This window comes from Vombatus ursinus, unplaced genomic scaffold (genome assembly GCF_900497805.2).
Source record: "Vombatus ursinus unplaced genomic scaffold, bare-nosed wombat genome assembly UNPS02014852.1, whole genome shotgun sequence".
Taxonomy (NCBI): Eukaryota; Metazoa; Chordata; class Mammalia; order Diprotodontia; family Vombatidae; genus Vombatus; species Vombatus ursinus.
The window spans coordinates 3,062,522-3,090,331 of NW_020954630.1; the positions used below are offsets into that span (position 1 = coordinate 3,062,522).

A 27,810-nucleotide genomic window follows, 5' to 3' on the forward strand; every position below is an offset into this window, starting at 1 on the left:
GCCTTACAACACTGCTACATCATATATCTGTGCCAGAGCTTCCCTAATGCTTCCTATATCTCCTTTTTCTATATAAGAAGTTGGCAGTATGCTGCAATGATGATGATTTAAATTTGATTTCTGTTTCTGCTCATCTTAGCCCAGCCCTATCTACCATGATTCTTCTTTCTGGATCCTGAATTTTCTCAAGAATACTATATATTACTAATACATACACATCACTATAATCTATTCCGTTCTTTCTGAAAAAAGGGTACCTCTTCAGAAGTCCTGAGTCCAGTTCTGGATCTTATTTTATCAGAAATGCCTATGAGGGGCAATTTAGCTCTGTAAATTAGGAATTGTTGGTCTGCCCTGCTTGTTTTCTATATACCTACATTTTGTTCCTTTAATAGAAAATATCTGAGGCCAGGTATTTGAAATACCTATCCCTTCTAATGTTTTTGTCTCCTATAGATTTCTGAGGTGTCTACTGTTATTTTTCCTATAAGACGGCCGTTCATCATGCTATAGTTAATCTTGTCCCTTTTAACTCCCTTTTAGTTTCAAGCTTTTTGACTGACTTATAAGGGAAGAGGTAAAGAGATGCTATGTACTCCTTCCCTACACCAGAAGCCCACTATTATTCTATACACCATGCTTGAATGACAAATGTCACCCTTCCCAACACCTGAGAAAAGTTTGAGAACATAATCTATCACTATGGAACAGTAGTTAAGCCAGCTAATGGCCAAAAAAGAAGCAATTACAAAAAACAAAAACACACAAAAACAAACAAACAAAAAAACCCCTGTATTTTATTTCTGTAAGTTTCGGCGGCACAGCAGGGGACTTAAACAATTAATAAATCATCTACTCAACAGCCCATGAAAGCCCATGCAACATTCTTATCCCCCATAATGAAAATATTTCTGCAAAAAAGTAAAATACACAAAGGTAGCTGTTGTATTGATTCCAAATTCAAGAACATTTATTCTATATTATTCCTTCAAGGATAAGAAGACTGATATACAAAGTGATAGAGTTCAAATTAACGTAAAAAATCAGCAATCAATAAGCTCAATAAATTAAGCACCTACTATATGTCAGATAGTAACTGTTCTCAAGGATCTTACAGTCTATGGGGAGAACACAGATGTACGTAATTGCATAGAAAAAACAAAAGAGTCCAATATAAGTAACTTAATGATAGAGAAATCAAAAAAAGACTTCATGGAGAAGATAAGGAGGCGTACTATGAAGTAAAGGTGATAAGGAAATACATATCTTACATGAAAGATGACCAATGTCAAGGCAGAGTCATGTGTGAGAAACAGGGGAAAAAAAGTTTGACTAGACAACAAAGTACAGGAATAATCACTACCATAACCCAAAGATCACATATAAGTAGCAACTTTGCAGAAATTTAGTTAATAGTAATGAAACTAGATTAATTCTCCCCCATAAAAAGCAACTTTCATAAACTACACCTGCCTTCTACTTAGCTTCTTACTGATCTCCAAGACAACCTTGTCTACGGGAAGCACATTGCAACTTTAAAAACTACATAAGCAACTATAACTAAGACCTATAACTAACTGCGCATCAGATCACCCCACATACTTCCACACCCCTTAATTTTCCATCTTTTGCAAGGGATGGGGGAAGGTACAGCTACAGAATTACTAATGGTTCTGCTGCTAGGAAATAGTATCATAGGAAAAATACATCAGAGTCCTGCCAAGAGATACATTTAAAGTCAAATTACGTTCTCTCAACACCATTACAAAATCTTCTGTTCAATCCTAACTAACTTTGTTTGACTATACATAGCTATAATCGATCTTGGTTTTTCCCCCCCTTTAGAAAGGGAAAATGGGAGGCAGAGAACTGGAAGCTGAAAATAAAATAAAATTAGAATTTTATAAAAATAAAGCATATACCAAGTCAAAAATAATTTCATAAACAAGCATCTACTATGTGCCTAGCAGAGACATATATGCTGGATACTGCCCTCAAGAAGCTCATTTTCTACCAGAGGATATAATCACGTACACATATAAGAATAGAGAGAGTAAATACAAGGTAATTTCTGGATTAGAGAGTAAGGAAAGACTTCATCATGTAAAGGAAGGCAATAGACCTGAGCATTGAAAGAAATGAGGAATTTTAAAAGGCAGAGTACATTCCAAGTACCGTGAGCATAAAAGCACTGAGATAGAAAATTAACTGTCCTGTGTGAAGAAAGCATTTGTGAAAGGGAACAATATACATCAAAGTTGATAAGATCATCACAGTCATTACTGTAAAGATCCTTAATTGCCCAACAGCTTATTTTTTTTTAATTCAGGAAGTAATACAGAGTCATGAGAATTTAGCAGAGAAGCAACTAAGTCAAGTCTCTCCTATTAAAAAAAAATCATAATAGCAGCTGTGTGGAGGCTGGAATGGACAGACTTGAGCTAGAAAGAACCACTTAAAGGATTTTGCAGCAAGTCAAGTGAAAGTTAATGAACTGAACTATGGTGTTGGACAGATTCTTAGAAAGAAAGAGACTGATTCAAGAGAATAGACAACACCTGGTAAATTATTTGATCCCTGAGGACAGGGTAATAGAGGGATGGAAAATAGAGTTCAGGGAGAATGGGGAGCCAAGGATAAATCTGAGGCTGCAAACCAGGAAAAACAGTGGTGCCTTCAACAAAAGCAGGAAAGTTTAGAAGAATTGTGAGTTTCAAGAGAAAGATAATGACTTTTGCTTTGGACACACTGACTTTAAGATGCCTACAAGACACATAGCTTGAAATGTCCACTAGGCAATTGGTAAAGAAGAACAGGAGCTCAAAAGAGACTAAGGTTGGATACATAGAAATAAGAAATGGCCATGTTTCAATAAACATTAGCAGGGAGCACAGCTCTCTGGCTCCTTGGACCAGGGCAGGGCTTAAAAGGAGGAAGATTTCAACCTATAACTATAGGGCTCAGTCAGCTATATCCTTAAGGTGAGAAAAGGTCAACTACCCAGAATCTTCTGGCTACATTTTCTCCCTCTACCTTGACTCCTTCTCCTAAATGACTTTTATCTCAAACTAACATCTTTGTTCCTTTTCTGAAACAGAGGTCGACTTTCCTTGAAAGTACTTTTTTTTTTTTTTTTTTTTTTTTTTTTGCTTTTTTGGTGAGGAATTCAGGGTTAAGCGACTTGCTCAGGGTCATATAGCTACTATGTGTCAAGTGTCTGAGGCCACATTTGAACTCAGGCCCTCCTGACTCCAAGGCTGGAGTTCCATCCAATGTGCCACCTAGCCGACCCGAAAATACTCTTGATACTCGTTTGTTCCAGATTAGATCACTTGAAAATATCATAATCCCTTCATTCAGTCAATACAAGCTAAGATTGAATACTTTCACTTTCAGCTTTTTTGAAATATGTTCTACACTTAACATATGCAAAGACTGCAAATCCAAAGTATTCTTTTCTATTTTTTAAGCCAAAGTTAACATAAGCAAAAAAAAACCATAACTACTCCTAAAGTTCAAGTAAAACAAGTATTTTGTCATTAACTTCTTAATACATCCTGAAGCTGACACACTCTCATCAATATATTCGAAATTTTACCTTAATTTTAGCGATAGACACAAAATGTGCATTTTTAATGTACTCTTGATATAACTTTTTTTCCATTTGCAAAAAAAAAAGACATTTGGTTAGGAGCAAACACATCTTCAATGCAAAGAAGCTGCTACCTTTTTAGATTTGGGATAATTATTTCATTTATTCTTGTATTGATTGATAAAGTACTTGAAAATCACAGTAAAAGCTTTTACAGAAACATAGACTGTATAAATTGACATTATGTTGGCATGATACCAAAAGGAAAAAATGAACTGTCAACTTGCTTAAAGAGACACAGTAATCCATTTTTTTAAAAGGTACTAACCAGAATCAAATTTCTTCTACCTTACTTTACCTTCCCACTGCATCATTTTCATTGGAAAAAGTAACCATATGTATCATGCATGTGGTGAACTTTCACATAAAAGGAATTTAATTTATATTTGCTTCCCACTTTAATATATTATTCACCTTAAAATAATGGATTCAATGAAATGAGATGAATAAACAATTCACTGGGAGCAAATTAAAATTAGCACTTGGTGTTATTTTTTTTTTAAGATAATCACACAAACTTTATTCTACCTAATATAATTATGAAAAAAAAATTACGCGCAGAATAGACAATTTATCAGCATAATGAGAATAATATATTGCATGGTCAGAATTTGATATAATGAAAATATTTTGATAATAAGTAACTGCTTTTTCAACTTACTTCTGTGCTCCCTGAGACAACAGCTTTGTCCACGTTCATTAATGCCTGTTCTTCAGCCTGGCATACTCCCAGAGACCATTCTGCACAACGGTGATGAGCCCAAAAGTGACCTGAAATATTATAAATGAATAAAATTCTGCAATTTTATAAGTATTTCTCTTCAAAATTTAACAAATGAAAAAGTTAAAAACTCCATACCCCACTAATAACTCATTAATTTGGTTTCAAGCACTCAAACAACAAATTAGTATTCTACTTGAGTAAATCAGCAAGCTAAAGGGTATTTCACACTTTAAACAGAAAAACTTATTTGATTTCCCTTGAGATACACCCACACACACTCACACACATTTATTTGTTAATTCTTTCACTTGTTCATTTCCCCAGCACATACTGAGAACAAAGCCTAAACTAACTTCTTGCAGATGGGTCATGGACAGGAAGGCAGATTAGCACACTACAATAAAGCAATGCCCTCTAGAAGTAAGGTGTGTAGTGCTATGGGCTCTTACGTAAAATAGTCCCAAATCGCTATATAGTATTATCAGCTATTGCAGTAATTTGTCTTCTGCTGCTGTAGCCTCTTACTCACCAATATTGCTCTCTAGCATCACCTCACCTAATCAACATTTAATTTTATGCTTCTAATCTGCTATAGACTGGGAATAGTAAAAATAGTAAAGTTTGCTAAAGTTCGATCAAAAGTAAAAGTCAAAAGGCTGCAGAGGTATGAAAGACAAACTTAAGGTACATGTTTTACTGCATAAAATTTGTTACATTTACTTCGGCTTCATAGAGAACTTAATTTCCCTGTAAAATTTTTAGTTGGATTTTAGCTGATAGCCAAGGTTACAAATTGAGCTCTACATAATTCATGAGTTTCATGTGAAAATTCACACATAGTGTGAATTTGAATAAAATACAAACTTTAATATTAACTTATGGTAATCTCACACTGGCTCAAAATTAAATTCAAGTTTCACATGCCATTGTATGTGCAAGCACATTATCGAGCTGTTTATTTGCTAACTTTTATAAAACACCATAAAAAAAGAGATAAAACAATTTAAAATTTTTCCCCAAATTACTGGCTTTATCAGGTCCTGATCTTTACATAAATAATGCGAAAACTCACTGTTACAGTTGAAGCATACAAGAGTCATTTAAGAACTAAAAAGAAGATCATAACTTAAAATATTTCAGTTAAGTAACTTTCAACTTCATTTAACTGGTAAACATTAATGAATTAGTTTTCCAAGTTTTAGATTAAATAGGAAATGGAGAATGAAAAACACAATTCTTGCCCATAAGCTATACTGAGAAAAAAAATGCACCAAGTGAACTTAAGCTTTTTTTATGGGCTAACTCAGGAGTAATATTAAAACTATATCACTGCTGTCTGGGAAAACAATGTGGCACGTACTATAAAAATCAAGATCAATGTCAAATAAACTATAAAACATACAACTTTTAGATCTTAAGAAACAAATTAAATAAACTGAATACGACTTACTGAATTAAGTATGGTTAAAGATGTATTACTTTGTACATAGCCATAAGTGTTTCTTGATATTCACTTGGAATTCATTCACTAATGTAAAAAAGTGCTCATACTTTCTATGATACTACAAGATTATTTCTGCACCAAAATGTAACATGTATGATATGGTAAATCAAAACGTTCCTACCCGTAGACTCAAATAAGGCTTGGAAATCGATGTCATCTGGAAGGCCAACCAGACTGAGTTCGTCCCACAATTTACCAGTCTGATCATCTGAAGCAGTTTGGGTGCTTACACTTACATATGATGTTATGCTCTGTCGAGGAGACCGTTCTCTTTGAAAGTAAAGGGAAATATAAGGTGATAATGGTAGTAATAATATTAACTAGCATGCACTGACATAGCGCCTACTATGATATGCAGGATACTGTCCTAATACCTTCACAAATACTTTTACAAATATCATCTCATTTGATCCTCACAGCAACTCTATGAGGAAGGTATTATGAGCCACTACTTACAGCTAAGGAAACTGAAACATTAAAAAGTAAAAGTGACTTGTCCACAGACACACATCTATTAAGAGTCTGAGACAGTAACTGACCTCTAAGCTTACTGAATCCAGGACCAGTGTTCTATGCCATGTAACACATACATGGCTTTATAAAATGTTTTACCATACACGTAGATTTGTTCCTTAATATGGTACCCCAAAAATAAGATGTAAAATAACTTTTATGAGATCCTATAACAAATATCTCCAAAAATCTTGGAGACTCAATATATTCCTTCTTCAAAACTTAAATTATTTCTTATTAATAGTGAATACGTCACGTAGTCATACATACTCACAAAACATCACAATCAGAAAAAAAAAATTTAAGTTGAGTGATGACAATCACCAAAACAAAAACTGCAAATGCATTTATTTAGTAGAATTATTACTGATCTGGAAGGCAGAAGAATCCAAGAACAATAAAACTAAAGAGACTGAAAGGTATTAAGTATTAGGCTTAGAAGAAGGGAACTCTAGCTTTCTTAGGTTTTCCTCCTAAAAGCTAAACAAACTGTAATGGTACTAACTCTTTTTGAAGAAATGAGGCATGGAAACAAAAAAAGGCAATGCTGAACAAAGTACAGAGTAATGTTAGCATGTTTCAACCACAAAAATTCACATATTTCATGAAAATATTTTTATTCATTGGAATGCTGAAATTTTCATCAGTATTTAATATTATATCTTGGAAATTATGTTATCCTGGGAACGACATGGCATCCCTTTTAACATGATAATAAATCCTCTACCCTAAATATGGATAAGAGAGTCACTATCAAAGCAAGACATTAATTCACATTAACACCAAGTCAAATACCTCGTTAAAAAACCAAGCCAAAAAGGTTGAAAAATCCAAGGTACAAATATTAAAAATTCCAACTTATAAAAACATTTTTATACTTTACTACACCTTATTAAATTTTTTAAGCTTCTGCTAATGTCTATGACGTGTAAAAAAATTTTTTTTAGAATAGTGTGTTCTTTCCTTTACCAATCATTTCACTGCTTTGTTAGAAATCAAAATTAATACTGGATCTGGGGAAAAATATCCATTGCTCATTGGAAGGCCCAGTGAATATGCTAAAAATGACAACTCAACTAAATTAAATTACTTATTCACAACTATACCGAACTACCAAATAACAAAACTCATCTAGAAGAACAAAAGTTCAATAATATAAAGGGGATTAATGAAAAAAAATGTGAAAGAAGGTGGTCTAGCAATATGATATCTCAAATTATATTATGAAACGATAATCATCAAAAACTATCTGGAACTGGCTAAGAAATAGAGTGGTGAAACAGGTGAATGGAGTAGGTACATAAGACACAGTAGTAAAAGACTACCATGATCTAGTGTTTGATAAACCCGAAGTCCTCAGCTTTGGGGACAAGAACTCACTTTTAAACAAAAACTGCTGGAAGAAAAAATAGCAGGGCAGAAACTAGGTATAGACCAACATCTTACACCATATATCAAGATAAGGAGAAAATATGTACAGAACTATACTCAAAAGGCATAGGAAGGGAAGGGAGAAAGAGAAAAGGAGAAGAGAGGAGAGAAAAAAAAAGAGGGAGAGGGAGAAAGTCGTGTTGCCCTTAGGTGGCACAGTGGATAGAGCACCAGGCCTGGAGTTAGAAAGCCTGCTCTTCCTGAGTTCAAATGTGACATGGGACACTTACTAGCTGTGGAACCCTGGGCTCACAATCCTATTTGCTTCATTCTATTTTGGCTAGAAACCCTGGGGATCTTCCCCTCCCAGATCCATTTTTTTAAAAGAAGAAAAAAAATAATGCTAAAAATTGTCCTTACATATAATCAGGAAAAATTAAATTATTTAAAAAATACTGGATTTGACTAAAAAAAATGACACTATTAACAAAAGTAAATCAGTTTTCAATCATTTACTTCTACAAGGACTCACAAAAATCAAATAGTAACTAATTCAAAAGTAAAGCAATTCAATCTTTGTATCTCAATTTTTATTTTCTCACTATTTCTCTTCCCATTCATTTCTCATAACAAAGAATTCTTAATCTTAAAAAAAGATGGGAAAGTGAACAATGAAACATACCATTAACCAAGAGTGATGATATATGGAATGTTTCATACTCTTTTCCTCATCTCTTCCTCAGGGAAAATGTTGCCAACTTTCTTATTTTCACACTGATTTTTTTCTTGTATAGACTCACCATAAAAATGTCAGGTGTACTACTTCATGGATGAGAAATAAACAGGAAAAATGATGAATTAATACCACAATAGCAACTTTAATAGACTTAGCTCTTTTCAGCAATATAATGATCTAATGATCAATGTAATAATCTAAGAAAATTCCAAAAGACTCATAATGGAAAATGCTATCCACAGAAAGAACTGAATAGAGTCTGAGTCTGAATGCAGATTGAATTTCTCTAAGGGGAGTGGGAGGGTTCTTTCTTGCAGTTATCCCTTTTGGTTCTAATTCTTTACAACATGACTAATGTGAAAACGTTTAATATGATTGTATGTGTATAGCGTATATCAGATTGCATGCCATCTTGGGGAGGGGGGAGGGGGGAGGGGAGAGGAGAAGGAAAAAAAGAAAATCTAAAACCTGGGGCAGCTAGGTGGTGCAGCGGATAGAGTACCAGCCCTGAAATCAGGAGGAAGTGAGTTCAAATCCCACCTCAGATACTTGACACCCTACTAGCTGTGTGACCCTGGGCAAGTCATTTAACCCCATTACCTAGCCCTCTTCCCCCAAAAAATGAAATTTAAAACTCAAAATCTCATAAAAGTGAATGACTAAAACTAAAAATAAATAAAATATTTTTTTAAAAAATAAAAATTTGATCAATAGCCACTCTTGTAAAAGCAGAAAGAATTCTGGATTTAGAATTTAAGGACCTAGATAAAAATCTAAGGCCTACCAGTTAGTGAGTGACCTTGAGCAAGGTTATAACCTGATCCAAACCTGACCAAGGACACAAGTTTCCTACTCTGAATCTCATCTGTTAATGAAGACTGGATGAAATAATCTCTGAAGTCTCATTCCAGGAGTACATCCTATAAAATTTTACTTCTATGACCTCTATTTACCTGAATAAAGATATAGGAAGTCTAATGAGTTCTTAGATAAAAAGTATCTTTTATTAAAATCACCTAGCACAGAGTCTGGCACCAAGAAGATGCTTAATATTTGTTGATTAATTAAAATGAGGCTTAGTAATGCCTCTGCACTCCAGCCCAAGAGCCTTTCTGATACACACCAGTGGCTTTTAACCTAGATGCTAAATATCTCTAGAATGAAGGAGAGACATCCTTTGTCATTAGACGAATTAGTATTTATAAATAAACTACCCCCATCTAACATAAACTAAATAATTTGTTTTACCTATAAATACATCTCTATTGAAAATGTGGATATATAGCTGCTGTCAATAATAAAATGCTCATTTAAATGAGGCTGGGCAATGAAGAAATGAAACTTTATTTCTATAGGATGAGAAAAAAAAGGAATGGATGTAACTTACTTTTACAAAGCTTTCTGATATGAAAAAAAACACAAAAACCACCTACTAATTTTATAGATAGTATTGCAAATAAAAAGATAATAAAGTCTTTAAGGACTACAGCCTTCACACTAATACAATGACAATTTGAACAATCTCTACAGACTTCAAGCTAATACAGTAATAGAATATTCAAACTGGAAAGGTATGGGAAACATCTAGTACTATCAACTTTATTTTAGAATAAAGAAACTGGAATTTTGAAAGATTACAACCTAACCAAAGGCAGTAAGCAAGTATGTATGGGGGGAACGGACACAATTGTGCCCCAAGTTACCTGTCATGTTCTCTAATGTTCTTTTATAAGGAATCCCTACTTCCTTATGGGACACTCTGAAATTGTTTAAAAGGTCTTTGTTATTGTTTCATTTAATGCTTCCCTTCTTCAATTAACTAGCAGCAGTCTAAAGCTAGGAACCAGTCAGAAAATGACAACACAATAATGCTTTAGTATTTATACTTGGATGTTACCCAGCAAGGCATTTGGTGGTGATTAGATCATCATCCTCCAAGGAAAGAGGTGGTTAGTTGTTCTAGGATAAATTAATTTTGAGCTGTTTCATAGGTTATAGACCATTATTGCTCAGGTAATTCAATGGAATCTACATAAGCAAAGTAAGATAATTTTGTTGTGAAGCATAATTTTGTTGTAAAAGAAAAAACAAACACAGAATAAAATCCAATTCGTGTACTTTGTACAGAGTGAATATAAACACCTGCACTTTGAAATCTTTTAAAAAAAAAAGTTTCTCATAAGCAAATGAACCTCCACTTTAAAACTCCCATTAACATTTTAATAAAAGTATCTATAGCAAATATATAAAGTAAAAATATTCACAGCACTGAATTATGATAGAATCAACAAAATAGCTCATCAAGCATTGAAATCATCAAGCACAATTCTTCTCTGGCTACTGAGTAATAATACACTATTCCAAATTACAAGTGTAACAAAAAAATGGGGGGGGGGGGAGAACAAGCTTACGACTGATTTCCTTACTACTTACAATTTCAGTTTGACTATTCTCTACACATTCAGTTAATTTAAAACCCTTTCCCTTTCAGTTTAGGTTATAACCATATGCTATTTGGCTATGTTTGTGCTCAGACTGGTTTGTCTAGCAAACAAGCACTAAAAGAGATTTAAAAAAACAAAACAAAAAAAAACACCTTTTCTCAAAAAAGTTAAAATGCTGAAACAAGAAGAAATACATGTAATATACAACATCTGTGTTTTTGTGTATGTGCACACAGAGACACACACATACACAAAAAAAACAAGCAGTGGGAAACATCACCAAAATTTACCAAAAAAAGTAACTTACTTTCTCTGTCCTCTTTGTTTACGTGGCACTGAGTTCTGTATTTTTTCAGTGGTTCCATCGCTGTTGTCACTGATATCCTTCTTGTGCAGAGGTTGCTTTTTCCAGGGTATGATGAATTCCGGTGTTGGACTAAACTGTTTTAATTCTCCTTGTCCTAAAGAGCTTCTCTCACCACAGTAACAAAAAGCACATAGTTGTTCACTGATAGACAAAACGGACAGGAGTTGGGGTGAGGGTGATGGGTTGGAAGCAAAAGGGAGCAGGGAGAGAGAAAAGTAGTGGTTTTACATCAGTATTTTAAATGAATGGCAGACTAGATGAATTTGTTTTCAAGAACCCCATGAGAACTTAAGAGTGTATAAGAGTTTATATATAATCTTAGACAAGGGCCACATAGGCCATCCGCTGAATAAATTAAATAAATAATTCAGTTCACAAAAAAACTTCTGAAACTGTAGTCTTCTGTTCCTGAAAATCTTTTAAGTAGCTCTCTAGTACCTGTTTCCATGAGTTGAGTTCCACTGGGGAAGTTACTTACTCCTGAAAGTAATACTTCCAAGTGTTGTGGTGTTTTCCCTGAGAAATAGTACGGTGAAGTATAAATAACTGCTCAAAAATCTGCAATGGGTGCTCACAAATCTAATCACCTCTTTCCTACTTAAGTTACTTTCAGCAAGTTAAATAATCTCCCTTACACTCAATTCCTCTGTAATGAAGAGGACTCAACAATACAAATCCCCAAATCTTCTCTAAATCTATAGGAGCAGTAACCCTCCCTTCTCTACCTCAGCTATTGTCCCTATTCCTGTCCTCTATTGGTATTTTCCTCCACTGTCCGTCTATCCCTAGTCACTTTCCTGTGCACTATGACATCCAAAAACAAAAACAAACAAAAAAGTTTACATGACCAAATTAACTTCCACTTCAAAATATCAACATTTTAATAACAGCATCCATAACACACATAGTATAAAAATATACACTGCATTATATTTTGATACAATCAATAAGATCTTTCAATAGTTTGTCAAATGTTAAAATTGTGAAGCACAAAGTACTCACTAGTACTTTTTCTGTCTCACAATAAAACTCCAGTGCAAAGTCCATTTGATGTATTAATTGAAATGTAACCTAACTCAATTTTAAAACATCTAGAGAACAGTTTTGATCCCTTTCTGGAATAATGTTTCTACCATGCTAAGTACAGGGCATCATAACAGGTCCAACCAGTCTCTATAAAGTTAATGCTTAACTGCCCCATGCTAATAAAAAAGTAAATTAAATTCTATAATATTAAAGGTTTTATGGGAAATTTCAACAAAATTATAAATAAAGCTAGAGAATCACCCTGAATGTATGTGAATCTTCTTCTCTTCTATATATCTTATAATCGTTCAATAACCACCATTTTTTCCCTCATTTACTGAAGTCTCTGATGAAAAGGGAGGTAGTCCTCATGCTCAAAGTCAACCCTTAATTATACATCATCTTATCACCAGAATGCTATCCAGTTGGTTATCTCTATCCTTAACTTATCTTTAACCTTTCCCAATCCACCTGTTTCTTCCCAGCAGACTATTATTATGCTTCAGCGGAGTGGGGGCAATAAGGGACTCCCCAAGAGGACTCCCATTGTAGACACTCCAATACCCTCAAGCTATCATTCTCTCTTTCCTTCCTTACTCAGGTCAATTACTAGAAAACACTATCTCTACTGTCTATACCTTTCTCACTCCTCAATCTTTTGCAGTATGGCTAACCTAATCACTCAGCTACAACTGCTCTTTCCAAAGTTATAAATGATTTCTTAATTGCCAAATCTGATTATCTTTTCTCAATATTCCTATTCCATGACTTTTCCATAGCCTTTGACACAGACTGTTCTTATTTCCTGGATATACTGCCTTCCCTCTAGATTTTATGACACTGTTCTCTTTTGGTTCTCCTCCTTCTCCCCCCCTCACTCAACTCACTCTTCCTTATTGTCCTTCGCAATATTGCAAGGCACCTAGGTGGCCTAGAGAATGAAGTGCTGAACCTAGAGATAGGAAGGAAATGAGCACAAAACCAGCTTCAGACAATATAGGCATGTAAGTCACTTAACTTTTATCTGCCTTAGCTATAAAAAGGTAATAATAGCATATATCTCACAAGAATGTTGTAAAGACCAAATGAGATAATATTTGTAAAGTGCTTAGCACAATTCCTGGCACATGGTAAGAGAGCTTTAAAAATGCTTATTCTCTTCCCACTTAACCTCTGTTTCCCTCAGTTTCTTCATTTGTAAAATGTAAATTATAATAGCATCCCCCTCTCCTGGGGTTGTCACACATATCATGAGTTCTATTTCAGGTGTTTCGTAAACCTTAAAGTACTACATAAACACTATTACCATCTATATCATGACCTTTAACTATGAGTAGCTCTATTCTATCAATTGCCTATTATATCTAGGGGCAAATATAAATTCTTCTGCTTTGCATTGAAAACCCTTCACATGAGGCAGCTAGGTGGTACAGCAGATAGGGCACTAGCCCTGGAGTCAGGAGGACCTGAAATCAAATCCGGCCTCTGACACTTGACACTTACTAGCTGTGTGATCCTGGTCAAGTCACTTAACCCCAACTGCCTCACCTCCCAAAAAAAAGGAGGGGGGGAGGGGAGAGAGAAAAACACCTTCACCTCCTGGCACCATTCTACCTTTCCTACCTTATGTTTTAATAATTCCTTTCATATACTCTCTGGTTCCTTCACTCTACCTTTCCTACTGCTATTCACACATGAAACTACATAACCATTGTTAAAGTTTTTATACTACCTTTTCGTCATGTAAAAAATGCACTCTCCTTGATCCTCTAACATTTAGCTATCCAAGTTTCCTTCAAGACTACACTAAAGAATGTTGTTCAAGGAAGACTCCATTTATTCCTATGCTTTCTAGTGTTTTTAATAGGAATGAGTGTCATATTTTGCCAAAGGCTTTTTCTGCATCTATTGACATCATCATGTGGTTTCTGTTAGTTTTGTGTTGGTATGATAAATTACACTGACAGTTTTCCTAATACTGAACCAGCCCTGCATTCCCAGTATAAATCCTACATGGTCATAGTGTATTATTCTTGTGATAAGTTGCTGTAATCTATTTGCTAATATTTCATTTAAAATTTTTGCATCTATATTCATTAGGGAAACTGGTCTATAATTTTCTTTCTCTGTTTTGACTCTTCCTAGTTTACATATCAGCACCATATTTGTATCATAAAAAGAATCTGGTAAGACTCCTTCACCTATTTTCCCAAAGAGTCTATATAGTATTGGAATTAATTGTTTTTTAAATGTTTGATAGAATTTGCTTGTAAATCCATCTGGCCCTGGAGGGAGATTTTTTCCTAGGAAATTCATTAATGGCTTGTTCAATTTCTTTATCTGAGATGGGGCTATTTAAGTATTTTATTTCCTCTTCTGTTAATCTGGGCAATTTATATTTTTGTAAATATTTATCCATTTCACTAAGATTGTCAAATTTATTGGTGTACAATTAGGCATAACAGTTTCTCATTACTGTTTTAATTTCCTCTTCTATGGTGGTGGATTCAACCTTTTCATTTTTGATGCTAGTAATTTGGTTTTCTTTTTTTTTTTAATTAAATTAACCAAAGGTTTATCTATTTTATTGGTTTTTTCATAAAACCAGCTCTTAGTTTTATTTATTATTTCAATAGTTTTCTTAATTTCAATTTTATTAATTTCTCCTTTGGTTTTCAGTATTTCTAATTTTGTGTTTAATTGAGGATATTTAACTTGTTCTTTTTCTAGTTTTTTAGTTGTATGCCCAACTCACTGATCTCCTCTTTTTCTATTTTATTCATGTAAGCATTTAGAGATATTTAGAACTTTTATTTTTAACATTTACAACTTTTGGTGTGTTGTCTCATTATTGTCATTCTCTTGAAGTTTTTATAATGAATGAACTTTTCCCCAAATGCAACTGTGTTTTCGATTCCTACTGCATTTATTCTCCCTCTAACCTGATTTTAGCTTCTACTCCAACAGAAACAGTAGAGCTGGTGGATTCCTCAGACACTGAGCGCTGGAGAGCTGGGGTTCGCTGCTTGTTGCTGTCCACTTCTGTTTCACCATCCTCTTCTGCAGACTGTTCTTTGACTTCTGTTAAACAGTAAACAAGACACAAAAAGATTCTACTTTCTGTAAACTGGTAAACTTGCTTTTCTAAGTTAATCTGTGGCCTGTAAGTAAAATAATTCTCCTAGCAAAGACTTAATCATGCATTACTTAGATGCGAAGTTCTAATTTGCATCTGAGATTAGAACATATTAACCAAATAAAAATGTTGGGGTTTTTTTTTTAAATTTAGAAATCCTGAAACATCACCTCTATCTATAGTACCAAATCGTAACACCACATAATAATCTACTCAAACAAAACGTTTTTATCCACTTAAGTCATATTAATCAATCGATAACCATGTATTTAGCTTTATGTGACAGGCACTGTTCTAAGCAATAATAACATTTTTAAAAGGCTAGAACAGTCCTGCTCCTTAAGAAGATTGCATTCTAATAGGAGAGGCAATATTTAAGTAACTAGGTATAGAAGGAATAGTAAATAGTAACTTTAAGTGGAAGGCGCTAACAGTTGGAATGGGAGACGTGGGAAGCAGGAAGGGATAATGGAGAAGGGAAGATTTTTATATGTCTTGAAAGAAGGTAGAGCAGCAGAATAGATGGTGAGGACAGCATTCCAGGTGCAAGGTACAGTAAAAAGTAGAACTGTCATGCGAGAAACACCAAGCAAGACTGTGTGGCCAGATTGTAAAAGTTTGTGTCGGGAGGAAAAAGGAGCAAGATTGGGAAAAATAAGAATGGGACAGGTTGCAGTAAGCATTCAATGCAAAATAAAGGACTTTTAAGTTTAATTCTAGAGGTAATAGGTACTCATCGAAATTTACTGGGTTAGGTGGGGTAGAAAGTGCATTAGCACTCCTAAACTGTAAGAAAAGAATGTTGGTAGCTGATTCAAGTAGAGAGGAGAAGGGATTTCAGGCATGAAGACTAAAGCTACCTCAGTAGTTAGGTGGTGAAAGAGCAGGTCTGGAATCATGGAGACATGAGTTCAAAACTGGCCTCAGATAGTATCTCAGAGACCCTGGGTAAGTTACTTAACCTTTGTGGGCTTCACTTTCTTCAACTGTAAAATGAGGATAAAAAAGCACCTACACCTCACAGGATTATTGTGACATTCAAATGAGTTTGTAAAATCCATAATATGCTTAGCGCAATATCCGGCACATACAAGGAGCTATATAAATGCTTATTCCCTTCCTCTTCTCCCCCATCCCTACCCACGAGAAGACTATTTCAACAGTCCAGAAAAGGAATGATGAAGGCCTGATCTAGGATGGTGGCTGTCTGAATAGAAAGACTAGGACAAATAGTAGTGATGTTATGGAGGTAAAAATGACAAGAGACAACAACAGAACGGATAGATACGTGGTTAAGTGTGAGGAGTCAAGGATGACACTACTGCTGCATGAATGGAAGTAATAGACAATTTTGTAAGCGAATTGAAATTTGTTTCCAAAACACGTTTCGTTTTAAAAATGCATAGTTTAAGATGCCTACCGGGCACCAACTTCAAGACTGCTTAAAGATCATTGCGGATGCATTACTATAATAGAGATGAGAAACTAGGGCTTAGATATAGATCTGGGAATCATATGTATCATGATAACCAAACTCACAGGAGTTAACCAGATCAAATCAAACAGTATGAAGAGAAAAGAGGGTTAGGGTTATAGGACAAAGGCTTGAGGAATAGACATAAAGAGACAGCAAAAGTGACTAAGAAGGGTCATTCAGTCAGACAGAACCAGGACAGAATTTCTTCAAACAAGAAGAGATAAAGTTCAGAATAACATAATCAATGGTGTCAAACACTATAGAGGTCAAGAAAGATGACAACTGAGAACATACCATTAGATTTAGCAATTAAGAGAATCACTGACAACTCTAGAAGGAAGCAGTTTCAGGAGAACTATGAAGATGGGAAAAGAAATGAGAGTTATGAATTATGAAAAAAGAATCAACAGCTTGGAAAAGGAAGCACAAAAATTGACTGAAGAAAACAACTCCTCAAAAAATCAAAGTAGCCAACTAGAAAATTAATCCAGTGAAGAAAATAATTCATATAAAAGTAGAATTGGGCAAGTGGAAACTAATGACTCAATGAGACATCAAGAATCAATCAAACAAAACCAAAAGAATGAAAAAGTGACTTGAAATATAGATACAGGAGAAATAATTTAAGAATTATTGAACTACCTGAAAGTCACGATTAAAAAAAAGGGTCTAGACAGCATATTTCAAGAAATTATCAAGGAAAATTGCCCTGATATCTCCTAGAACCAGAGGGTAGAATAGTCTGTGAAAGAATCTACCAATTACCTCTTGAAAGAGGTCTCAAAATGAAAATTCTATTGAATATTGTAGCCAAATCTCAGAATTATCGAGTCAAGGAGAAAATATTGCAAGCAGCCAGAAAGAAAACAATTCAAGTATCTAGGAGCCACAATCAAGAAGATGACACAGGACTTAGTAAATTCTACATTAAAGATCAGAGGTCTTGGAATATGATATTCCAGAAAGCAACGAAGCATGCATTACAACCAAGAATTAACTACCCAGCAAAACTGAGCATAATCTTTCAGGGGAAAAGATAAAATATTCAATGACATAGGGGACTTTCAAACTTCCCTAATGAAAAGACCAGAGCTGAAGGGAAAAGTCAATCTTCAAATACAAGACTCAAGAGAAGCATAAAAAGGAAGACAGGAAAGGAAAAACATGTTATTCAATAAGATTAAACTGTTTACAACCCTACACAGAAAGATGATACCTGCAATTCTTAACTCTGTTTCTACTGGAGCAGCTAGAAGGAATATACATAGACAGACTTCAATATAATGATATTTTTAAAATCTTTTGCTTGATCTATTTGGGAAAGCCATCAATGCCAAAAATGTCATGTGTCCTCCTCTGATTCATAATACTTAAACGAGTCCTTCTTCTTTAGCAAACATTAGTGGTAGAATTCCAAAAATTAATGAATGGTTCTGAGGCTGTCAGTCCAACAAGATCCCAAATCCCTATATACAGCCACACTGTTATATAATTTCTTTCTACTTCACTCATTTTATTAATTTTACTTTTTAAGCATAATCAATGAGCAAATATTAATTTTTTAAATCATAGACACAGTAGTTACTATTCCAAATGTTGATACAGCCTTCAATCAACTAAGCACCTACTATATATAACAAGTCTTGTACTAAGCACTGAGAATTCAAAGCCAAAAAATGTTATGTTGAGTTGGAAATGTCTACAGGATACTAAAGATGAATGTTGCAACAGGCAATTATTAGCATAGGACACACAATATAAACATGTGATGTAAAGGAAGGAAGATACCAGTAGTGTGAAAAGCAAAGGTTCTGTAAGAAAAGGGTAGGTCCTGAGTCAGGATTTCTATCTAGGAAATAGAAATAGAAATCTAAGGATTTCTATAAGGAGGGTTAAAGATGTAGTACATTTCCGGGAACAGATAATCAGTGAAAAGCCATGGAGATCAGAAATGGAGTAACTTGCATTATGGAATACAAAGAAGGTCAATTTGACTGTAAAAGAACAAGGAAAGGAAAGTTAAAATATAATGAAGTTGGCAAAGTAATTTGGGGCCAGGTTTTGAAAGACTTTAAAAGCTATACCTGAGTTTATATTTTATCCAAGAGGCAATAAGGAACCACTTAAGTTGATTGGTGGTATGGTCTGATCTGCACTTAAGGAAAAATCACTTTGGCAGATGAGAGGAAGATGGACTGAAGTGAAGAGTGACCTGAAACAGGGAGACCAATTAAGAGGCCATTGCAATAGATTAGGTGTGATCTAGAAGGAAGACCAGTAACCACAGAAAAGAGACTAGATACAAGTGATATTGTGAGAATAGAAATGATGTTAATTGATTAGGTATGTGGGTTGTGAATTAGCACTTAACACACAGTTTACAAACTGGGGCCACTGGTAAAACAACTGTTACTTTCAAAGAAATAGGGCAATTTGGAAGAGATGTGTGTTTGGCACAGCCTGTGGAGATGCATATGCCAACTGCTCCTGTATACATGATGACTCAGCTACTAAAACCAAGAAAAAAAAAGTTTTTGCCATCAAAGGGTTTAGCACAGTTAAACGGTTCAATATAAGATACTGATATGATTTCTTCAATGTAAGTGACACTAAGAAAGAGGTATTGTTACTGGATCTGCTTTGCCACTCTCCCGAAGAACTATGTAAAATCTTACTATCAGACTTGAAGTTGAAATGTTCCACAAGCACCATCTCCCCTATCAGAATGTCAGCTCTTTAAGGGATTGTCTTACTTTCCTATTTATATCTACAGTACTTTGCATATTGTAAATGTTTCATAAATTTTTAGAATTCATTCAATTATTAAGTGACTAGATAAAAGGGTTGACCTTGGCAAAGAGAAAGTTCACCTACTTTGAAATGAAGGAGTAAGGATTATGTGAAAGACCTTGGATGGGGAAAAAAGGAGGGGGGGAGTGGCAGTGGGGAGATCAGGTAAATGTCACCAATTTAGCCAATGACAGCATCAGCTGTGGAAGAAAAGGTTAGGGTAAAGGAGGTTTGAGAAGAGAGTAACATAAATCCTCAATTAGGGGTTGAAATAAAGCCAAGATGGTGGAGCATAAAGGCAGAAACTCACTCAACCACTACCAAATTCCCCTCTAACATTAAAATAAAGCCTCAAAATAAACTCTGGAGCTGGAAAACCAATAAAAGGATGGGGTGCAACAACTTCCAGTCCAAGGCAACATAGAAGGTAGGCAGGAAAAGTCTGTGGCACTAGGGTAAGAGAAGAATACAGTCCAGTGCACACTATACCCAGAAAAGCAGCAACAAGGCCCTACACCCTAGCACAAGCTAGCAGCAGGCCTTGGGGGCAATTGAATCTACTGTGGCCATTTCCAGATATCTCAACCCACAGAGAGTTAGGGGGTTGGACAACTGGTCAGAAGAAGACTGTAAGGAACTCTTTGCTAGCAGTGGGTGGGAGATTCAGTTACATTGCCCATACTCAGTTCTGGGTCACAGTCCCAAAGCTAACAGCAATACTAGCACACTACAGATCCTAGACACAGAAACAGGGACTCTGGTCACAGCTCCAGGGCAGAAAATTTGTAGATGCTCACAGAGTACAGGCAGAAGAACAGCTACCACACCTCACCTTAGAACATAACGACCTTGGAAAAACGGAAAACTTACAGACTTGCAGAACTAGCTCTAAAAACTACACAACCAAAAACCTGAAGGTTTGGACAGTGCCCCCTCCACACTGGAAGCAGAAGTCAATTTTATCATGAAGTTAAAAGTCAAGAAATAGGCTGGAAAAATGAGCAAGCAACAAAAAAGAACTTGACCATAGAAACTTACTATGGTCAAAGGGAAGATCAAAATACAAACTCAGAAGAGGACAACAACATGAAAATGGCTGAATTGGTCTCAGTATCAAAAGGAACTCATGGAAGAGCTGGAAAAGGATTCTAAAAATCAAGTAAGAGAAGTAGAGGAAAAACTGGAGGAAAAAATGAGTGAAGCAAGAAGAAAATAACACCTTAAAAAATAGAATAAGCCAAATGGTAAAAGAGGCACAAAAACCCACCCAAAGAGAAAAAACTCTTTAAAAAGCAAAATTGCCCAAATGAAAAGATATAAAAACTTGCAAAAATCACCGAAGAAAACAACTCTTTAAAAAAAAGAATTGGTTGGGGACAGGTAGGTAGCACAGTGGATAGAGCACCGTCCCTGGATTCAGGAGGACCTGAGTTCACAACTCAGACTCAGACACGTAACACTTACTAGCTGTGTGACCCTGGGCAAGTCACTTAACCCCACTGCCTAGCCAAAAAAAAAAAAAAGAATTGGTCAAATGGAAAAGGAGGTACAAAAGCTCACTGAAGAAAACAATTCCTTAAAAATTAGAATTGGTCAAGAGGAAGCTAATCACTCCATGAGACATCAAGAAACAATTGAACAAAAAAAAATATGAATAAATACACAGAAGAAAGTGTGAAATCTCTGATGGGGAAAAACAACTGACCTGGGAAATAGATTGAGAAAAGATAGTTTAAGAATTATTGGGCTACCTAAAAACCATGATTAAAAAAAAAAAAAGAACCTAGACATCATGTTTCAAGAAATCATCAAGCAAAACTGCCACGATATCCTAGAACCAGAGGATAAAATAGAAATTGAAAGAATCCACTAATCACCTCCTGAAAGAGATTCCAGAATGAAAATGCCCAGGAATGTTACAATCAAATTTCAGAGCTCCCAGGTCAAGCAAAAAATTACAAGCAGACAGAAAGAAACCATTCAAATATTCTGGAGCCACAATTAATATAACACACAATTTAGCAAATTCTATAATAAAGGACTGCAGGACTTTGGATTATGATATTCCAGAAGGCAAAGAAGCTTGCATTACAACCAAGAATTTACAATTTTCAATTACAATAATCACTCAGCAAAACTGAGAATAATCCTCCAGGGAAAATAAAAGGACATTTAATAAAATATAGGACTTAAGCATTACTAATGAAAAGACCAGAGATGAACAGAAAATCTGATTTTCAAATACAAGACTCAAGAGAAGCATAAAAAGGTAAACAGGAAAGAGACATTATAAGAGATTCAATAAAGTTAAACTTTTTTTCATTCCTACATGGAAAATAACACATTTAACTCCTAAGAACCTTATCATTCTTGAGGTGGTTAGGAGTGAGTATACATAGGCAGAGGGCATTGTTGCAAGTTAACTATGATAGGATAATATCCAAAAAATAAAAAAATCAAAGGGTGAGAAACAGGGATGCACTGAGAGAAGGGAAAGATAGAGTGGGATAAATTACCTTGCACCAAAGAGACATAAAAGGCAGCAAAAGGGAAGATAAGGGTGGAGTGGGAGAGGGGGCAAAGCTTGAACCTGACCCTCATCTGAGTTGGCTGAGAGAATACCATCCATACTCAACTGGGAATAGAAATCTATCTTGCCCTCAGGGAAATAGCAGAGAAGGGGGGATAAGAGAAGGGGGAGGGGCGACAGAAAAGAGGTGGATTGGGGGAGGCAGCAGTCAGAAGCAAAACACTTTTGAGGAGGAACCAGGTAATGTAAGATCAATAGTTTGACCATCTTTTGGTGTGGCTGAAGTGAGAAATGCTCTACATTAGATACCTGAAACATAACATACTAAAAACTGAACTCATCTTTTCTCCAATGTTCCCCCTTCCAAAGTTCCCTACTTCTCCTGCGGGATACCACCATCCTTCCAACACTCAGGCTTACAATCATGGTATTATTTTCTACTCTTCACTCTCTTTTACTTCCCTATATCCACTCAATTTGCAAGTCTTTTCAATTCTAACTTTTTTTAATCCAAAATTTCACTATATGTCTGTTGTCTATATCTGACACTAAATTCTATTTTGCGTCAATTGTGGGGGGAAAAAAACTGAATTCCCCATGGTACAAAATCACTTAATGGGGCAGCTAGGTGGCACAACTGATAGAGCACCGGCCCTGGAGTCAGGAGGACCTGAGTTCAAAATCCAGACTCAGACACATAACACTTACTAGCTGTGTGACTCTGGGCAAGTCACTTAACCCCAATTGCCTCACCAAAAAATATTAATTAATTAATTAATTGATAGCAACATAAGACAGCATGGTGCAATATTCAAGTCGCAATGAGGAGACACCTATTAAATGGGGGAGGGGGGGAGGCGGCCCCCCCCCAGCAAGAGAGTAAGTAAATTTTAATAATGTACCTTCACGTAAGTTAGCAGAATAATTTTTTTAACACCTATATTTAACCAATTGCCCAGAGCTGCTGCATACAGAGAAACTAGATCAAAGATTACAGATTGGAAAAAAATAGAGAATGTTTCTTGAAGTCCTAGTTAATAAGTATAATTTTTATTGCATATTGTAACATAAATGCCAGTTGCAGGGGGGGGGGAGAGGTGGAGATATCTTTAAAATTGAATTGAAAATAAATCAGTACATATAATTTCCTATGCAAAAGTTTCCCAGTACTTTTCATACCACATTTGATGCAAATAGTAAAACTAAAATAAGGTAGTCAGGTCCTTAAAAAAAAAACATTGAAAAGAAAAAAAATCCATACATACAAGAAATAAAGTACTATAAAATCTTCATTTGAGTAATAACAGTTAATTCTTTCTTATTTCTTTTGATCAGCCTGTTCATTGAAACAATGTCAAAAGTTTGGTCTGGCAGATTGTAAAACAGAATGCTCTGGTCAACAGTGAACATGTCATGGGGAGGGATATAAAGCCTGCAACAAATGAAGGCAGAGAGAAGTCTAGCTGCCGGTGCTTTGCTGTCTCTAGTTCAACACTGCCTGACACTCCAGATGCATGGTTAAATACCACCCTGTGCTTATGCCCAAAGCAACAAAGCAACTCATTCAACCCAATGAAATATTCCATGCCCAGCTGCTAAGCCACATGCAAAGCTTTTTTCCCCCTTCAAATAGGATTTGGTCAAAATGTCTGTAGCTCACATTTATAAGCTACATTTGTGGAAAACAAGGCACAAAATAAGTACTTTAGCTTTTCATGGAAATAACAAGGCAATGTTTTTCCTCTTAGATTGAGTCCACTAGTGCTTCTAAGCCTTCACTCTCAAAATGATCCAGAATATAAGACGTTTCACTTTTTACTGAAATATTTCTAGAAATTGTCAGAAAGTACAAAATATAGGTTTTAGGAGAGATGTCAGCAAAGATCTTCCCCCCTAGCTACTGTATAGCTTAAGGTGGCACATCAGACAGAGTACCAGGCCTGGAGTCAGGAAGACTCCTCTTCCTCAGTTCAAATCCGGCCTCAGACACTTACTAGCTGTATGACCCTGAGAAATGCACTTAACTCTGTTTGCCTCAGTTTCCTCATCTGTAAAATGAGCTGGTAAAGGAAATGGAAAACTGCTCCAGTATGTCTGCCAAGAAAACCTCAACAGGAGGTCAAGAAGAGTCAAACAGTACCGAAAAAACGACTTAACTGTTTAGTTTGTGCTTACTGTTTAGTTTGTGATTTCTCCACTAGGTGGGGAACATCTACTAGGTACAGGAAAATAGTTAAGACTTTAGAGGAAGGAATGCAAATTTATCAAGACTGCTCCCATTACAGATTACCAGAACATATACACACACACACACACACACACACACACTCTAGAACTAAACTGTAGAAGCCTAAAAGCCTTATATGCCAGGCTAAAGGATTCATTTTGAGTAGAAACTGACATAGTACATTCTTACTATTACCATTCTTACCACAACTAAGTGAAGGAAATATTAGAAAATTCTGCCTAGAGTTTACACACTTTATAACACTAAGAATGGTCCAAGTGAAAGATGATGGAGTACACCAGGATAATTTCACAACTAGGGAAGAAAAAGGGATTGATGCAGGACTCCAAGTTAACAGGAATGTGTTATATATAAAATTGTTAGGACCACATAAGTAACTAAACGAGAGGGGTAAAATAAAGTCAAATCACTCAGTTTCTAACACTGGTGACAAGGTACACAGTGATATCAGCAGGAATATGCAGATGGAGAGGAAGAATAGTTTTAAGAGAATGAGCACATGAGCGGATGAAGATCATTTCATTTTTGGATAGAGAGTTTTAGTTGCTAGTGGATTATCTAAGTAGATACATAATAAAGAATGACAGGAAAAAAACACACTCAGCTATAATCAAAGTCAAGGATGTGAAAGAGATTGCCAGAGGAGACCACCAAAAAGAGATGCCCCAGGACAGGACAGTAAGAAAAATATTGTGAATGAATTATAGGATGACAGACTAAGCTGAAAGATACTTCAGAGGTCAACTGATCAAAGGTAAAGAATGTAACCCCTGAAAAGATCAAGTAACTCTATTAAGTTCACAAAAATAGTAAATTAATTTCAACACAGACCTCCTGACTTTGAAGCCTGTACTCTTTCTAATAAACCACAATGCTTTCTAATATTGATGTTTTTTCATTAACTGCCTAAGGTGTGTCCTTAGTGGCAGTTTATCCCTTTGCTGAAAATTACAATTTTTTTTATTTAAAAATTACTACTTTTCAATTTTAGAATGATAAACAGCAGCATTTGCAAAGTCTTCTCTTCTCAAATCTATAATATGTTGGTTGAAGTATAAATGGAGAAGGGAGTTTCATATTAATTATGTAACTTAATACTTCATAATTATTAAATTTTTAAAAATTATAAGATTTTTATTATCCAAAGAATAAAAAATTGTAACATATTTGGTCAACAAAAGATCAAGCTGTCCTTAAGGACACATAATCCTGCAAAAGAAATTAAGCATTATATAATTAAGCATTATATGTATTATATTAAGTTCAAATCCAGGTTATATGAGTTAAAATTAGGGAAAGAATATAGGTTAAAAATTAGAGAAACAGCATCTTTTGAACTTGAACTTATATGGCTCTCAACACCAATATGTATCTGAAAGACAAAAAAATTCCCATGACAACATATGCAAGAAGTTGTAATCTAGCTTTTCTGGAAAGCTTACACCATAAGAAGTTCACTACCTCCCAAATTAGTAGATTCCTATATTGTACTCTCTTAGGAAGTTTTTCTGTACACCAATCCCGAATCTACCTATTCCTTTAGGTCTTAAATCACTGTCTAAGGACAAACAGAACAAGCTAGGACCTGAAGGACTCAAGAGAAGACAAAGGCAGCAAAGAGAAGGGGAAAAGTTCCAGGTATATGGGGGACAACCGGTGAAAAAAAGAGGTTGAATATCTTTTTGTAAAAACAAAAAAGCCAATGGTGTTACTAACGCAGGGTGAGGCAGGTGGGTAGGGGATTTCAAGTGTCTTAAGATGGAAGACAGGAATGATCCTAGTAGCAAATAAACATTTATCAAGCACTTACTATATATCAGGCACTATTACAAATGCTAGGGATATAAAGAGAGGCAAAAGATCCCTCCCCTTGAAAAGTTCACAATCTAATACAGGAGAAAAGCAAAAAAATATGCAGAAACAAGCTATATACAGGATGAATAGAAAATAATTAACACTAGAGAAGCATTAGAAGTAAGAGGGGTTGGGGAAAACTTCCCGAAGAAGATGGGGCTTTGGCTAGGGATTTGAAGGAATTCAGAAAATCCAACAGGTAGAAATGAGTGAGGAAAGAGTACTCCAGGCAAAAAGCAACAGCCAAAGAAAATAACAGCAGCCCAGAAAGTGTCTTGCTCAAGGAAACCCACTACCACTGCAGGGCAGCTAGGTGGCACAGTAGATAAAGAAGACCAATGACATCATGGATTTAAGTGAGGCAGAATTGCACAAAGTCATCATTTTCACTCTCCCTTCCAGAGTCATTGAAGTCAGGTGGGAAGATAAAAATCAAAAGACAACCGGTGATGGTCTTGGATACTGTGGATGACCTTGGCATCTTCAGTGTCTGATCAAGCTCTAAGTGTTCCACAGTGCCTGTTTTGGCCACCTTCATGGCCACTAGAACAAACTGTTCTCATCCACCCATTCCCCCAGAGGAAGTCTTCACATGCTTGGTACAGACACCCCCCCAACTCACTGGGGCCTGTCAGTTACCTTCGTCTTAGTTTCACCTGCTGGCATAGACAAGGATATGACTGCTGTGCATGTTACATTTTTTGATATTAAAGCTAAAAACTGGGTGACAAGTAGACACCAAAGATAAATGAGCATCTCTGGAACAGGCCTGGCAGACGCGCAACATGGTCATACCTATGCTTCAGGAAAAATAATTTCAGCAGCTGAATTTGGAAGATGGACTGGATTGGGGAGAGACTTCCAGCAAATAAGACACACCAGAAAACTGTCACACTGGTCCAGAAGTGAGGTGATACAGAACCACACCAGAGTGGTAACGCTATCAAAAGAGAGAGAAAGGAGCGCATTCAAAAGTAACTAGAAGTTAATTCACAAGCCTTCAAAACAAATTGGATATGAAGGAGTAAGACAAAGTGAGTTGAGCTGGACACCTAGGTTGCAAGCCTTAGGGACTAGCAAGAAAGGATTTTAATGATAAGACAAGGTCTTCATATTTAATATTGGAGGTGATCTTCAAGAGCTTATTGAACAGAACGCTGACTTGACCCTGTCTTTAAGATTAATTCCTTAGGTGAAGGGAGGCATCAGGCAGGGCATGCCAGTACTTTGCTCTGTTAAAATTTTACCTTCCACAAGAAGTCTTTCTTGATCCTTCTTGATGTTATTGCCTTCGCTCTGTAGACTATCTCCAAATCATCCTCTATATGGTTTGTGTACAGATGACTGCAAATTCGTTGAGAGTCCAAAACTGAGTACTGTGTCTAGCACACAGTGATTGTTGAATAAACTCTTACTGACTGATTGACTGGATGGTGGA

The 27,810-nt window shown here is 35.6% G+C and overlaps 1 protein-coding gene across 5 annotated transcripts in view; it reads right to left on the bottom strand.

The window, feature by feature from the left end:
* KMT2C (lysine methyltransferase 2C) overlaps nt 1-27,810 on the bottom strand; it is a 285,908-nt gene that overhangs the window by 175,076 nt on the left and 83,022 nt on the right. For all 5 annotated transcript variants that reach the window (XM_027841013.1, XM_027841014.1, XM_027841015.1 and 2 more), the window contains exons 3-6: nt 15,280-15,418; nt 11,252-11,452; nt 6,002-6,150; nt 4,314-4,423 (exon numbers count right to left, since the gene is read on the bottom strand). In XM_027841013.1, the coding sequence (XP_027696814.1) occupies nt 4,314-4,423; nt 6,002-6,150; nt 11,252-11,452; nt 15,280-15,418 (599 nt within the window). The remainder of the gene's footprint in view (nt 1-4,313; nt 4,424-6,001; nt 6,151-11,251; nt 11,453-15,279; nt 15,419-27,810) is intronic.